Raw genomic sequence first — 16,907 nt, forward strand, 5'->3', positions numbered from 1 at the left:
ATTACCTGCTCACTACTGTTACTGTTAGTAACGCAGGAAGTCCCAAAAATAACTTCCTATAAAACAGTGAATTGGATCAGATGAAGACATATAATATGTTAATACGTGGGCTTTGGAGGAGCTGGTGGATATTGTGTCCTTTCAATAATGTCAGACTAGCTGCTTGCCTCTCAGCTAAGCTAACCAGCTGCTGGCTGGAGCTTCTTGAGAGTGGTATCCATATTCTCATCTAATTCTCGCCAAGAAAGCAAATAAGCTTATTTCCCAAAATGTTAAACTATTCCTTTTTAAGGGAGCCACGTGCAATCGGGTTTGAATACCCCTCACAGATAAAGGAGATGTTTATAAATTACTCACATGTGCAACTGATAATCTAATTTAACCATTAGAGATTGTGTTAGATCTTTAAACATGCTCTGATAACATGTTTCAGGGCTTTGCGGTCCCTGGGAACTCTGTGGGGGAGGGATTGTTGCTTTTCCTGCTTCTATTTTCCTTTTTCAGTCTCATTCCCTAAACCATTGCCCCCTGATATTCCCAAACGCCCTGTCCAGGATGTATCATATTAAATAAAGGGTGAAAGGGGGGCATTCTTGCAAATTGTCCACTAGGGATTTTAGGAGAATGATTTTGACACATTTTATATTTTAACTTATAGGCTCTTACATTTTGTGCCGCGCCCAAGTCACATAGCAGCCTTGAAGATTTGGTCATAATTCACTGACGCAGAGTTGCTGAACAATGTAGTTGTTTTGAGAACAGCTAGTACTCCGCTATCGTTACATACCATAAGGATTGTGCTTCACCACAAAGGAAATGAAAGCATCAACACGATGGTTTACACCCTTTTTACACCCTATTTCCATTCATATATAATCTCTTTTTTAAAAAAGCATGCAGTGACTGGCCTTTTTTTAGACCTACTGTACAACTTATAATGCATATTTTGCAGGAACTTCATTAAATAACATGAAATGTCTCTCATGTTTACATGTAAAGCATGTTAGGGGTCAAACTATTACAATAGTTCCCTCTTTGTGGCAGCAATACAGAGAGGATGTTGTGTTGATTTTCCAACAACACTAGACCCAATTAATACTACTTCACAGTAGAAGGAGAGAGAAACGGTGTGTCCTCAGGATTGGCCTCATATTTCCATCAAAACAAAGCAACAGTGTTCGTATCTCCACCAATATCCCCTCTAATAGCTTTAGGATGGAAGGAAAAACAGAACACTATAGGGATATCTGATGAACAGAGGATGTTCCGACTAAAAGCACCCGTGAAAGCAGACACACTGTCTTTCTCTTTCTCTTTCTGTTTTATTTCCCAAAAATAAAGAACTGAAGGGAAACCATTATAAGAAAACAGTTGGCCGTAGAAGGAATAAGTCTACATTTAGGGAAATATGCTTATTTGCTTCCTTGCAGAGAGTTAGATGTCTCATGTCTTCAATAAATAAGTAAAATTGAATTATTGAATGCAAACAACAAGCTTTGCTGTGTTAAAAAAAATCTGCATCTCCCCTCCCCTCTCTATGACAGCCAGCCTCTCACTCCTCCAGCGTGGCTGTTTAGATCAGGTAAAAAGACAACATGGTATACAAACCAATTCTTTCCTATAACCCGCTAGTACGTTGTGATTGAAAGAAAACAAGCTTGTGTGTTAAGATTACACCTTTTTATGATTGTAAGAAAATTGAACAAACCAGAGACCTCTAGCCAGGTCCTCCAAGGCCTCTGCCAGGCTGCGGATCAGACTGTGAGTTATTTTAGAAAGGGGAAGTGTGTTTTCTATCGCCTTGACAAAAATCTTGCCTAAAAACACCACAGACTTCTCTGTCTCACACAGAGGGCTTTCACATTCACAGCGCAAGCGTTTGGCAGAGAAAAGCACGTGAAAAAGGTTGCCCAAAGTGATCTCATGGCCTCATTATTTGGGCGCCATCAAATAAAAAAAATAAAAAAAGCATTTCTAAAAACACCCCTTGAAATAGCAGTGAAATGGCTGAGAACACTGCAGTCGCAATTTTATGATAAACAGACAGGTAATATTCTTGAAACATGATAATGGCCTTGCCCAAATGTCCTGATCCAACCAGAATTAAAAGAAGCCTATAAAGTAAATGAGTCTTTTCCAGGCATTTAAAACCACAACCATGTGGAAAAAGCTCAGACAAAACCAACCACAACTGCTCCATCCCCCTGGAAAACGGTTTCTTCCTCTGAGGACTTTCGCTGTCCAGCTGTTTGTGCACTGTTATCAGAAGCAGTCCTCGTCTCCACTGTTGACTCTTTCTCAGCAGTGAGTTTGGTATCATTGCCTGCTCCATGCGGCTCTGACCTGCGCTCCCAGGCAATCCACTTGGCAGCAGCAGTCAGATCAGATGGCAGACGGTGGTGTTTTCCAACAGTGAAGGTTACAGAGATCAGTGTACATGACACGTCCCGTCCCCCCCCCCCATTCTTTGATCTGTCTCCAGCTGCACAGGCTGTGATAGTTCACGCAGGATCAAATAATACTGAGATTAAATGAATTTTTGTAAACTGTACCGACAGTTTGAGGTTTTATCACCGTCTGTGCAAAGTTTGGGGAAGTGTTGCATTGTTTGTATCACACATTGGCCCCTCAGGCCTTCTGCTCAGGCAATAATGGGCTGTGCCAAATACCAGGATTAAGCTGAAGAGTATATTTAATACTAACTACCCTCAAAAATATGTGTTTGATCTGCACAATTCATTAACATTTCCAAATCATCAAAGACTAATTAAAGACACTTTTTTTGTTTCGTTTGCAGTGTCTTTGGTTTTTGTGTCTGTTTAAATTGTCTCTAGTTCTGTTTAGTAAAGCCTTATGATTTTAAAATATAACATCAAAGCAGGTTTTTCAGACAAATTGAGCTCATCACAGATACATTATGTCTATATGTCGGCCGATACATAACAAGAAGTTGCAGGACAGAAATGTCAAAGATATGTGTGAGGTCATTTAGAAACAGTATTATAACATACTTGTTTTCCAACTGTAAAATGACCCGCTCATCACATATTTTTGTTTTAATTCTTAAATAACCAAATTTAGGGGATCTTTATCAAACGTTTTTTGTTTGAACACTGTGCTCATGAAAAAAAAACAAATATTGGTCAAAATAACGTCCTGAAACTTTGCTACTCTCAAATATTGATATTGCATCAGCTTCAACATTTTATAAATTGCGCTTTAGCTATCATTACCCCATTTGGTTGTTTTACTCATCTAAAATCTACTGTAATTTATTTACTGAGAAGTTACTTTGTATATGTACACTACACTGAGCTACTCTCCACTATCTGGCAGGCTTAGGCGGCAGACTTCGAAAAAAATGATGTTGACTTACACCAAGCAAGCCAAAACGACCCTGGTCTCTGACCAGAGTGTCAACAGCACAGTGTGTTGTGACATTTTCCGGCAGCCCTCTGGCACTCTGGATAATTTGTTTTCATTTCTTTCTTACAGTTTGGCAAACACTACAGTTATCCAAACCCCGATAGTCAAAATAACGCTCAGGGTTGCAACATCATGTCAATGATATGATGTCCTCTGGCAGGCACCATGTTTTTACATGGTGTGTTTGGGGAGTCAGTCGGATTTAACTCCCTTATTATGTCCATATTGAGCTTGGCATCTAGCACCAAGAGGGAGTTATATTCACAGGTTTTATAAGGGGCTTGATGTTGATAAATATTATCTTTGAAACAGTTATTGATGGAGATCAAAGTTCAGTCAGAGTAGTGTGTACTGGTATGTTGCAAGTGTTGTAGTGAGTGAGCTGATTTGTTCTTCTTGTGTTAAACTCTCAAACAACTTTGTGTCAGATCTCCAGTTCACCATTAGATTTATGACTAAATAATCAATGATCACAGTTAGAAATTTGAAAAATAAAAACATATGGTATTATTGATTAAAAAACGCAATAGCAACTCCACTTTCATCACATTTAGATTGAGATGTACCTAAACTCTGACGGGTGCACGGAAATATGTATGACATCACCCTTATCCAGCTCAGCCCAACACTTCACACCAGTGAGTAAAGCAAGGAGAAAGAAATACAACAAAATACACAAATCTCTCCTGTAAAAATAACCAAACCTTTGCTAGAAAATAGTGCGTTCTTGTAGAACCCAATTGCTCACATAAGGCGCTGATTGAGATCGTTGTCCGGACTGTTTAAAACAAAAATAACTTCCGGAGCTGTACCTTGACATGCTACTGAATAAAAGAAAAATATCCATCATCCAAATATGTATTCACTATTTGGACCATGCAGATAGATGCATGTAATATGTGCATCAGAACATGTTTGTGTATTGAGATTTTAGGTGCCCTGCTCAGTCACAAAGTGTAAAGTATTTCACCTTTCTGACCGGTAATGAGTTGCTGACTAAAGAGTTAAGTTTACTCCTCATCCTCTAGACTCAGCTCCACAGAAGCTCAGCTCCTGTCTCATGTTGATCTTGCCCAACGCCCCATTGCAACCAGCAGTCCTGATATAGTCATTAAATCATTAGAAAGAGGTCACCAAGCACACACACTTGTTGAAGGCCTATAGGCGACCATATGCCCTGCATGCTGAAAGTTGGAGCCCCATTATGCAAAAGAGGAGTGACACCATTTTCAAAAAAAAAAAAAAGTTTTCAACAGTCATGGTTTGTGTTGACAAAACACAAGTTATAAAACTCCATGTGGGGAAATGTATTACGTTGGAATCTTGTTAGAGAAGCTGTAAATCTTCATACTGTATTTTGGTCCAGACCTCCGCCCTCCTGCTGCTCCCACTCAAGTTCCTCCTTTTTTTGCACACTGCAAAAAATATCAGCCTCTGTCATTCATTTGAACTCGGGCTCTGAACTCTTGTTAGTCTATTTATCCGAATAAATACGCCAGAAAAGAACAGACACCGAGTTGTTTAAAGCAAATAATGTGTCGGGAAGAAAACGTCATTTGAGACCTACAGTGCGCGTGAGTGAGTCGTACAGACGGACATTTTTTACAGCGCCAGGACCTCCTGTCTGCACCCCTCGTGCATCATCTACCTCCCCGCGCGGCACCGCCGCTTCTTTCATACTGTTCTCCAGGAGCACCGGTCCCCTGTCAGACTGCCTCTATACACACACACACACACACACACACACACACACACACACACCCCAGCACGGACCGCTGCAGTGCCGACCAACAACCATGGCTGCACGGAACACCGCCTTTCTGCTCGTCGGACTCCTGGCCCTCCTTCACACCTGGGGAGGTGAGTGCCCGAGAAATGTTTGATTGGCTGCTCGATCCGTGCAACACGAGGGTTTGCACTGTTGTTGTTGTTGTTGTTTCAAACAGATACAACACAGGTAGACGTGTGTAAAACAACCCGAGAGAGAAAATAACTTAGCAGAAGTTTGTCATGAAAGTAGGGATTATAGAACTGCGATGAGTGTGATGGTTTTTTATCTTGCACGAGAATACTTTGCACGACCCAGCTTTTTGGCAGCTAAAGAGGTCCAAGGTTGACTTTTCCTCCCTGCAGCGTGCTCATACCACCCTGTCCCTGTGTACACTGAATAGATGTGATACTGCGCAGTCCCCGCGTGCTTATTTTACTTTTCAGTAAAAATCTACCCCCCCCCCCCCCAAGCAAGGTAGTAAACCTTCCAACCGCTATGTTGCTGTAACCTGGGTGTGTATGTATATGTGCTACAAATAATTTTTCGCACCTCCTATCCTTTAAACGTTCTTGCAGCAAGTAGATTTCAGAGGGAATATACTTTTTATTAATCAAAACATGATAGAAGGCTGTGGCTTAGTAACACTAACTGAAAATGCGTTCTTATACAGTATTATGTAGTTTAACACCTTCTTTCGTAATTAGAATGCATTTCTTCTGTAGTGTGGGTGTGTGCAGGTTATGTGATGGATACAAATGGAGGAATGTAAACTCATAACAGTGGAAATTATTGAAAGACTTGTACCGCTTTGTTGTACATGTTGCGAATAATTATGTCAGGACTGTTTGATACCTAATTATTATGTAAAACATTCTAATTTAAATTGACATAGTGATACTTTGCTCATTTCCATGGCATATGAAGCTGGTTGTGGCTAGTTGGCTGCATGTATTTTTAGCCAGCGAACTCCACAGCGGTCCGGTTGTATAGTGCAGAGAGCTCTCCGTCTGCTTTCTGTCAGCTCTCGTCTGTTCCCAGCAGTGATCAAGTGGCTCAGTGCTGCCCAGGCAGCAAACTATGTTTCTATCACACACAGGCAGTGAGTCTCTCACTACACAGGTCTGATGTGCAGATTAATGTTTATTTTTAGAAGAGAGCATGTGACTGAAGATTTATATGTGGTGGTATGTGGGGTGAGGGCGGCATGCCACCTCAGCTATCCACATTGCAGTTTCCTTTTACGTTGGTGTTGGTGTGCATTTACTTGTTTGTTTCAACAAGACAGGTCAATGTGTGCTTTCCTACCTCCAACCCTTCCTCTTCCTGCAGGCACTTTGTGAGCCAGACTTCCCTCCTCTCTTGACCCCCCACGTTCCCCACGTCTTCACCTTTCCTTCTCCTTGTTTGTGCTCGACCACATGGACCTTTCCCCCCGCCTCGTTCCTGTATTGTGCTGATCTCCTGTTTAAGTTCAGCCTCGCCATTGTCCAGGATCTCTTCCAGCTCTATCTGCTCTCATCAAGTCCGCTTCCTGTTCTTATCCTCTGGTTTTCTTCAGGCCTTGTGCTGCTGCCCTTCACCTCCAATCCATATATCTACCCTGACATTCATTGTATTATATTTTTTACCACTTAGTTTGACCAGATGGAAACATTTACATCTTACAGTGCCGTTGCCAATAGATGCTCCGAATCTCACGTATAGCACCTGTGAACGATGATGAAAATTGCTGCAGATTAACTTTTTGTTAATCGATTAATTGACCAGTTGTTTCAGCTCAAACTACTGCTGTTGTAGTGACTTTGTGGTTAGTTTTTCTCTAAATCTTTAGTGGTTATCAGCTCAAAGATTTGATGGTGTTGGCTGGCAACCACTCAGGCCTGCTGGATCTTGCTAAGAGACTGAGAGAGGGGGTGTTTGAACACGCATGTATGTGCACATGCTGCAAAAAAAAGAGGGAGATTATATCTGTGCCAGATCTCCGTCTCCAGCCCCCGATGACATCAGAGGAAAGACAAACATGCTGTTAAGAATTCAGCGGTGGCGCTCAATACGGATACTATTCACTTCCTGTGACATCAGCTAATCAAGCCGGGCCAAAGAGCGGCCACATTAGACCTCGCTCCATTTAAAGGTCATCAATTTGTGCTGCGGCTGAGGCGCTCGGGCTTCGTTTTTCATGTGCTCAAAAGAAGAAGTGATCTGGTCACGGACAATAAATGCCCTTGTTGTGTTTCGACCGCAGCACAGAAAATCGAGGCCCAGTAATCTGGCAGAGGATCAGCAGAGCAGAGCGGGTTTGAAATGGACGTCCCTGAATTTCAGACCTCTCTTCCGGCCCATATCCACAGAGGACTGTTCATTTCAGTGCATAAATGAGCAGACAATGGAGTTTGGAGGTCCTTCTTTGAATTATGAACACATATTTTGTTTGCTAATGTCTATGCCTAAATTTCTTTAAATGAAAAGTAATTAAAAAATACACTTATTCATTTGCAAGTAGACTGTTGCGAGATACGTTCATGAATTTGTGACATAAATATGACATATTCTTCAATGCGTCTTAGTAACCAACTGATCAAATCATAACCTCATCACTATGCCCCCCAAGCCAGGTCATTGTGTGTGTGTGGAGAAAGTTCGTCACAGGCATGTGGTGTCTAATCTTTGTCCTGAACTGAAGCCGCGAGCTGTTGAAGCACTCCGTTTATGGGTTCCCATGCAACAGACTTCCCAGAACGCCGCACGGGAAAGGAGCAGTCCATCGCTGTTTTTGATCTGGGCCGTGACGGCGCAACATCAATCTGGAGATGTCTAAAATTGTTTTGGTGAATTTGCAGTTGTTAGGATTAGTGAAACATAATCCAGATCCCCAGGGAAACCTGGAAAGGAAACAGTACAAAGGCTAGAGAGTGTTACTATCTTTGTCTGTTTTTTACTTAAAGGAATCTTGCAAGAAGCATGTTTTTTTTTCTTTTAAGGATAGTGGATTATCAAAACCTTGTCAAACCTAACCTAACCTGTTTTAGCATTAAACGGTTACAGTAATACAAGTCAATACAAGACTGTGAGTATGTAAAATGAGCCTAATGTTTGAATGAAGAAAAAACATGATCTTGTACAATCTCAAAATTAGAATTCATAAACAATCGTTCGCATCTTCCATTGTTATTTAGTCGGGTACAGCCGGTGGCTAATAGGAGACATTACTGTGTCTCACTCAGTCACATAGACGTCTAGGAGTTTTTACACAACACTGAAAGACATCGTTGTCCCCTGCTTATGGTCCGATTGGACCTGCTCTGTTGGTTTGGTCAATGATGACATCAAGTGAGATTTAGTGTGCCATTATCAAGTAATCCATACAGTAATCACTACTTGTGGCCACAGCTGTTCATAGGCTGGCTTTAAAATGTCACCGTGAGATTATTACTGTGGTAATGCCGTAACCTTATAATAGATCTTGGCAGCGATGTGGTTGTTGGTAACAAAGCAGCAACTTTAGTTTGACACAATAATCCAAAATCCAATGAATAAATCCCATTAGCTTTCTCTACAGGGAACCAGTGAGATGCTAAATTTGGAGTTGGCCTGAAAAAAAGGTGTCGCAGCAGTATTCTATACCTCTGCATCGCTTTGTTCAGTTTCAAGTATAATGACCATGAAAAGCTTTATTTGTTTTCAGGCGTTGTTTTCTTTTTTTAAAAATAAAACAGCATTTTCATGGCGTCTCCCTGCTGAACCATATAATGGGTTGAGGCATTGCACTTGGGAGCATAAATTGTAGCAGCACAGGGTTTCCTTTTACTGTTTGATCTTCCTTTTGATGAGAGTAACATCCATTACCACCATTACCTGGGTCAATATAGAAAACAAGTGATGGAGAGGGCGGGGCGGGGCTGTTCCTGGTGGAGAAAGCTCCCAGGACATGGTGCTGTTGTCATCAGGGCCATTTTGTGTGCGTTCACAGAGTAGCAGCAAATGATTGTTTGTACAGCGTAGCTCAAGCAAAGAAACAATCTGCAGCCAAGCCTTGTTGAGTGATATCTTAATATCAACACTTTTCTGTTGCCAAAGCGTGCGGTTTAACACTTGTTTACTGTGTACAAGGAAGGAAGGAAGTTCATATTCTGCCTTGTTTAGTCGTCTGTTATCAGAACAGGGGTAAATATGCCTTTTGACCCAAAGAAAAATGTTTTTTGTTTTACACTTTTACACTTTCATTGTTTTGTTGACTTTCATTACAAACATCTGTGATGAAAGTGATTTTTCAATTGAAAGCTGCTTTCAGAAATACAGATTTTTCTGATTCGTCCAGTTTAAAGCATCTTCCAACAGGAAACAACAATATCTGCCTTGTCTGCAGATGTGCAATGAGGCATTTCATCTGTAAGTCCTATTGGAGGGGCCTCACCAGTACAGTGTACAGTGTACTCCGATGTATTGCTCTTGAATTCACTGCAGGCTAAATCGGTTCATATCAGACACTTTAGAAATCACCTTTAGCGAGCACAGCATCTGACTGTTACCACTTACTGCTGCTCTGACGGCCTTTGAAGTTCCTTGATCAGACGGACAGCTGTGTACACCTGGTACACACACACACACACACACACACACACACACACACACACACACACACACACACTCACATAGGTCAGCTCACTGCCACTAATGATCTGTTGTCATCATGGGTTATCTTTGTGTAAAGCAGGGTTACAGTTTCACTGCTGGTGACAAACTGTAGAACCTGACTGTCTAAATTCATTTTAACCCGTAAAGTACATCTTTACAATTTTAAAATGATTTATTTATTGAGCTTATAAACATAACACCTCCCCAGCTCCAGACCAGAGTTGCTTAAATTCAATACAGAATATCAATTGAGGATACTGTACATGCATTGTACCTAGTGCATTTTGCCACAGAGTCAATGAGTCATCATACCAAAAATACTAAATGTGGCAAACAATCTTTCAAACCACACAAATTGAAAAGCTTCTTCTTTTGGCATTTTGCTTTTATTAGCCGGAAATCAGAGCGAGTGAAGGTGGTGACGTGCAGCAGGAATTGGACCACTAGCCAAAGATACACACAAACTATTGTTTGGTGTATAGGTCGTTCATATTTTGGAATATTACACTCTTTAAATGGAGACTTCGGGATTGTTGTTAACCTAAGAAAATGCATGCAAAGTCAGATTCACCGATGTATGTTAACTGTTGAAACAATAGTTTTAAGTAATAATTTCAATCAGCTTCTACAGTATGTTCTCTGTAATGTACAACCAATGCCCATTTAGAGACAATAGTTCTCTGTGGCCATGCTATAACCGTCTATAAAGTCACTGATTTCATTAATAATGAATACATTCGATTTGATTAAATGTCTTGCTCTATCTATTTATGTCCTGTTTATACATGGCCTGTGTCCAACTCAAGGAAAGCAGGAACATTTTAAAATTCACCAAAAAAAACTGCCGTGTGAGAAGTTACGAGGTCAATGTGGCGCTTTCAAAGCCAAGAGTCAAAATGAATGAAAATACAAACAGGATGAAGGGTTCTGTTGCGTCTACGGTCACTCAGTTCAGTGTTTTGCAGGTGGGAACCTTGTAAACTCTGAAGGAAAGCAGGATGTAGGCCTTCTCTCTCTCTCAAGTATTGTATTCAGAGCACAATTCACCAGACAAGTATTACAGCCCTATCAAACTGTCAGGTCCTTTTTGAGCAAGGCACTAAACCCCCAAACTGCGCTAGTGGCTCAACCCTTTTGATGCTACACATGAATATGAAGTGGAGAGCAGATACGGATGGAGCTACCATCATCTTATCGGACAAGAAGGAAGTGCTGAGCATTTTATTATCACTTCCTGTCCTGTTGTAAATGTGATATGAATAGTTGATATTTTATTCTTCCAGATTATCTGCTAGACGTCTGTGCACTTGAGTGCAGTGAGGTTACTGCAGCAATAACACATGAGTCTACCCTGTGGGATGGCTTGCTAGTTAAACTTGGGTCACGGTTGAAACAACAAACCAAACCGAACTCTACAATGTTGTATCAGTCCTGAAATAAACTCTAAAGCTCCAGCGAACTCTCATCAGCCAAAAACATCTCACCATTACTAAGGAGGTCACCGAGAAGACTTCTGTGATTATGTAAGACGTGGTGGAGAGGTGCAGGGAACATGGGTGCTAGTGTTTGGTCAAGGGCTGAAAGAATCTTTTAAAAGGAAATCCATTGATTTACACCTTTAATTACTTATTGAAATAGTCTCTTATAGCAGTGCAAAGTTTAGGAAAATATGCTTGAACATTTTGTGTTTTTCTTCCCAAGAAGTATGTTGTTTGGATTTTTGGTATGTCGGTCTGGCTCACTTTGATACACAAAAGTAATAATCGTAGTTTGGGTTTTTAATAGCGTCTGAAAGTGGAACCCTTCAGCTGTTTGTCCAAGAATTGTTGCAAGAAAATGAAGTTTCAGTTTTGATCACAGAGGAAGGACTGTGATTGTTCTATTCTTCTCTTTTCCTCATTAAGCTCATGGAGTAATATGTGGGTCCAGACAGCTGCCATGTTAATGGGAGCGCCCACAGGAGGCATGCAGCTTTACAAACAAACACTGAGCAGCTTTTTGTCATAAAGAAACTTCCTGCCTTCATTTCCACCTTTGTGTTACAAGAATATAATCAGAAGATTCAACACAGAATTCAGTTTTAAATCTGTGTATTTTTATTTAAAGTCATGTTTTTGCAGTGGTAAACTTCCATGTACCTCTATGTATTCACTACAGGCCTATCTAAACTCTTCTTTTCTTTGCCTTCTTACATCAAGAGCACACGTGCGTTAGACATCACTTGTAGGTTGACTTCAGGCATTTTTCCCCCTCCAAAATCCCTTTTTTTTGTCTCCCTTTGTTCCAACAGTTGTTTTGTGGCCCCCAGACGAGCCAGCTGTTCCTTTCTGTCAGTCACAGTGACTCCGATGTCAGAACGATGGTTTCTACATAGTGGTTTGGCCACAAGAAATAGTGATCATTCTTAGGCGTTGCAGGCGTGTGGAGTTTTACCAAAATGTAGAAATCGACACCATTCACACTTGTCAGATGGGATAAGGGATGTGTGATGTATGGGCCACATGTGTATTATGAATGTCATCCGGGCCAAATTTCAAACCCCAATACCACTTTGCTTAATTTGTGAGGAAATTGAGTATTAAATCCATCAAAACCACAAAAATATCACATACTAAACAATTGCCACACTGTTGTTGTTAGTTTCTGAGGTTCACAGTGTCTCAACTGTTGTAAGAGAGCGCTCATTTTGTTTGTAACAACTACGTGTATTTAAATGTCCACTGTGGATAACCTGAAACCTGAAAAGGAAATTATGCATGCATTGTTCTGAAAACAGCTGCTCTAATGCCTTTTCATGCAAAACATCTTGGTTGTACAGTGTGTCTGCTGTTTACCTCCTCTCCAGATCTGTTTTGGTAGATGAGTATCAGCTGACGTGGTTTGCTCCACACTATTTTAGGAATAAAATATGGTGAGATCATATGATCCAAATTCAATTTGGATCAGATGATATATTAAGTAACCGCACAGACAGAGATGCAAACACAAACATGGCAAAGGAAGATTTAACCGTAAACTCTTCAACAATATTCACTTTCGACATGTTGTCTGTCATTTTTTTTTTTAAGGATTTTGTCCTTTCATTTTTTGGATAGAAAAAGGTACAAAACGATGTAGACGTAAGTTAATCAAGAGAGACGGAACTCATTGAGGCTGATGATGGCTTCTTAACTGTAATGTTGTTTTTCCCACAGTAAATAATTAAACCCTTTATCTGTGAGTGCTAGTGTTTTGTGTCTTCGAGGAAATTCATGTGACAAGGTCTCCGGCCACTAAGAGGCTTTAAAAGAGACTAAGAAGTCTGTCTTCTTCAGATTTTAATCTTGTACAATTTTGTCAGGAGAGAAGCTTCCAGAGAGCTGCAGGATGTCCAGCGAGCAAATCTGTCATCCTGTAAAGCATTAATCGGACATTAATGCAGCACAATACAAAATATGATTTTTTAAACAAAGCCACCTGGTATCTGACACTGATAAGATGGTGAACAGAAATGGCTTCGACGATGGTCTTGAATTTTCTTCCAAACCTAGATGTGGAAGATGTGGTTTCCAGACATTGGCATGCTGAGTACATGGAGTTAACTAGTGAAAAACTTTGCTGTGTGGTTGATTTTTTTCCAACATGATATACGGTCAGCGGTGTTCATGAGAACAGTTTATAGCATTGAGAAGGAAAAAGCAGCCATGTGCTTTAAATTTGTGGTGTGAAACTGAAGGTTGATTTGAAACCAGAGCTGAGGGGTTAACTTCAAACCGTCTCCGCTCGCTTTGGTGTTCAAAACACTACAGAGAGATTTAAACTGATGGTAGATAATATTATAAGAATTATTGGTGGTGTGTGGCAGATGAATGCAGAATCCATAAGCATCTACTCCATCACTGGCTGCTGCAGGTTGATTTCTGGTCTCTTTTTCCGTTCTGACACGTTGATTTACGTGCTTTTTCCCTTCTCGTCTCTGCTCTGAGGTCAAACACACACACAGACTCTTCTCTGTCCCTCTTATTGCCAATGTGAGAGGAACTCCTCTCCCATTGCCCTCTGGTCTCTTTAGCTTTTTCGTGCGATAGAGAAGAGTCTCTCCAGCGGTGCTCGTTTACCAGGAACCGTGGCTACTTACCGGTCTGATAGGTCTCATGAGTTTGTCTATATGCATGCGTTCTCTTAAGTTGCCTTGTGTTGCGTTCTCGGTGCTACTGTAGGTAGATGCTACAAAGCTTGAGCTGATCCTTGGATCTGAAGCTGTCCTCTGGGAGCTTCACAGGCACAAGTGGAGACTAGAGGCCTGTCAGGATCCTCTGTCTATTCTCTGACGGTTCAACACCCTGCTTAATAATGGATGTTGTTTTCCTGAAATAATGCTCCATGCTGATCTAATGCACATTAGGATCCTTTTAAACCTAATGCAACCTGTCAGGCCTCAGCCATGACACCGTGCCGCTGACTCCACAGAGCAGACGGATGCGTTTGCTGTGGCTGTGCAGTGGTTAGTTACACTAGGTCGCTGTTAGTAGTTCACTTTTAAGGTTTGATTTCCTCCCTGACTCTATTGTATATCAAAGAATTTAAAGTGTTTTCAGTCATATAGGAGGATATCTCAAAGCTTTACTTATACATCAGTTTTATTTTTTCTTTCTTTTCTGATGAAACAGTGATTACTAAAATATCTTGCTCACAGCAGACATTCAGTTAAGTGATCTGGAATGACTTGATTTGGTTTCAGTTATTTTAATTTTTATATTTTATATTTATCGGCCTTCTCCAAGTCAACAGCTGATGCAGTCAAAAGGAGCCATTGTTTTCATGGCTGCATAGCTTTGCTTCATCATGCTGCACACACCCGGGACCTCCGATCACAACATGTGAGATGTTTTATTATTTGTCCTGTAATATAGAGGCAAAGCATGTGAGCAAGAGATGATGTCACATCAACACTGATACAGTTTACAAGAACATCAGTGCAATTAAAAACATTCTTACCTGTGAATCCTCTTCCATTTTACTGGGGATTAGAAGTGTGCAAAGGATGGACTCATCCAAACATATGTTACGGTTTTAGAGGATTATGCAATGAGGTCTCTACAAGTTCCATGAAATGGTATGAATACTTTATTAATGTAATGGGTTGTATTGTCAATGTAACTTACTTTAAATCTCCCTCGACCAACTCTGAAATCATACAACCGTCTTAAGTTATCAAAACAAATTTTTGGTAGTTGTGGTAAACATGGAATCATTCCCATCTCTACCATCCATCCTACTGTATAGGGCATGAATGCAGTAGGTCACCACTTCCTTTCTCAGGAAGGAAATCATTTCCATGACGTTTATGTGCCCATCTTTAACACACACACACACACACACCTTCTGAACAAATCTAACTTTTCAACAAGTTTGCATATGATATACGATTGTGGTGCAGATACTTCTGTATCAAACAAACACACATATTCACCAACTCCCACCTGTACATGTACACAAAGGTAGCAAATGTATGTCTTGTCATGAAAGAGCAGGAAAAGATTTTGCGATTCATTATTACCACTTGCAGTGTCCACCAAAAAAGGAAAGAGCTGCTGCTGAGTACTTTATCCCATGAGTCAATGGGTAAAGAGCTTTCTGTGTGTGTGTGCGTGCGTGTGTGTGTTTATCTGCGATCTATCTTTAGCCATAATATGCCAGCAGCAAGCAATGTACATCTCATACTTGTGAAGCCATGTCATGGGACCTCTCTCTCTCTCTCCCTCTCCCTCTCTCTCTCTCACACTCTCTCTCCCTCTCTCTCTCTCTGAGTTTTTGTACCATTACAAGCAGCATTGTAAAAAAATAAAAATAAATAAATACCGTCCCCGTTGGCCTTTCCCATACTTCCAAAGCAGCTTGTGTTATTTTACTTCTGCCTGCTCACAGAGGAGCTGATTTGGAGACCATTTTGTCGTCTGGGACGTGGGAAAGAGGATGGAGGGGGCGTTTGTACCACTGTGGGAGCAGGCAGGAGGAAATGCTCCACTGAGATTCACTCAAACACACACCGGAATAGAAATGCAAGTAGGCATAGATCTGTGAGATTGTGAGAGCAATATTATGGGAGTCGTGGCTTTGGACATGGGAAGATGACCGCATCCCACATGAAGTCAGAAGTCATGTATTCAACACATATTTTATATGCATCTGTGGGGGGTGGGGGGGGGGGGGGCATATCAAAATTGCTTGAGTGTGGAACCTTAAGAAGAGTGGGTTTTGTTGCCAAATAGATATCAAAGGCTGGGGATCAGGGTGAACTCTCTTTGGAGTGTAAGTGCTGAGGGAAGACCAAAGAGCTGCTCACCAAAGAGGGATCGGCCTCAGGTCAGTGAACCTGTGCTGCTCCTCGCAGATGAAGGCCTGCTATGAAGGATCTTCACGGCTGTGGTCTGCGACTACTATCTAGAGATGGATGAAAGAAATTGAAAATACTAGTTGCTCTCACTTACCCCTACCCAGCCAGGCGGTTTTGACTTCATTTATTTCTAAGAGATTTGTCCCTTAAAGTGGATCCGCCATGCCAATACAATGGAGGCGGATGAAATTTAATTTTTGACCAGTTTTCATCGGAGTTACTGTCTACTAACGATATTGTTCATCAGTTTTCAGAGGGACTATGTGTTCTGTGAGTAGCAGGGACACTGTTTCTGGAAATGCTGTGAGGGAAAACAAACAACATTACCTTATAAGAGACCCATCTAAAACTAAACTGCCATGCTGCTGTAACATGCGGAGAACCGAGCCAGGTCTGATCTGTACAACAGGTGGTCTGTTGAAATGGAATATAGCGTCAGATCACCGGGAGAAATCAGAGAGCGATGTGACTCCCTCCCCATCTTCCCTGTTGTGTGGTCCACTCTGATCCTCCTCTGTATTTACATTCTTTGTAGCCTTCGTCTCCTCTGCCTTTTGGAAATCGTTAATTCTGATGGCATGTTGAGTGGATACTGCCAGCATTCGGCTCCAGCACCCTGGGGATCAGTGAGTGTGTGTGTGTGTGTGTGTTAGGGAAAGTGTCTGGCAGGTCACTATGACAAGTTGACCTTGTTTTCTC

The 16,907-nt window shown here is 41.2% G+C and overlaps 1 protein-coding gene across 5 annotated transcripts in view; it reads left to right on the forward strand.

Moving 5' to 3' along the window:
• The first annotated feature begins 5,115 nt into the window (after positions 1–5,115).
• mcamb (melanoma cell adhesion molecule b) overlaps positions 5,116–16,907 on the forward strand; it is a 29,937-nt gene continuing 18,145 nt past the window's right edge. For 2 of the 5 annotated variants that reach the window (XM_076100007.1, XM_076100008.1), the window contains exon 1: positions 5,116–5,286. In XM_076100007.1, coding sequence (XP_075956122.1) covers positions 5,223–5,286 — 64 coding nt within the window. In that variant the 5' untranslated portion in view covers positions 5,116–5,222. The remainder of the gene's footprint in view (positions 5,287–16,907) is intronic. The other 3 variants (XM_076100004.1, XM_076100009.1, XM_076100006.1) reach the window with 2 other exon arrangements.

This window comes from Anarhichas minor, unplaced genomic scaffold, assembly GCF_050575085.1.
Source record: "Anarhichas minor isolate MPS153535 unplaced genomic scaffold, ASM5057508v1 ptg000026l, whole genome shotgun sequence".
NCBI classification, from domain to species: domain Eukaryota; kingdom Metazoa; phylum Chordata; class Actinopteri; order Perciformes; family Anarhichadidae; genus Anarhichas; species Anarhichas minor.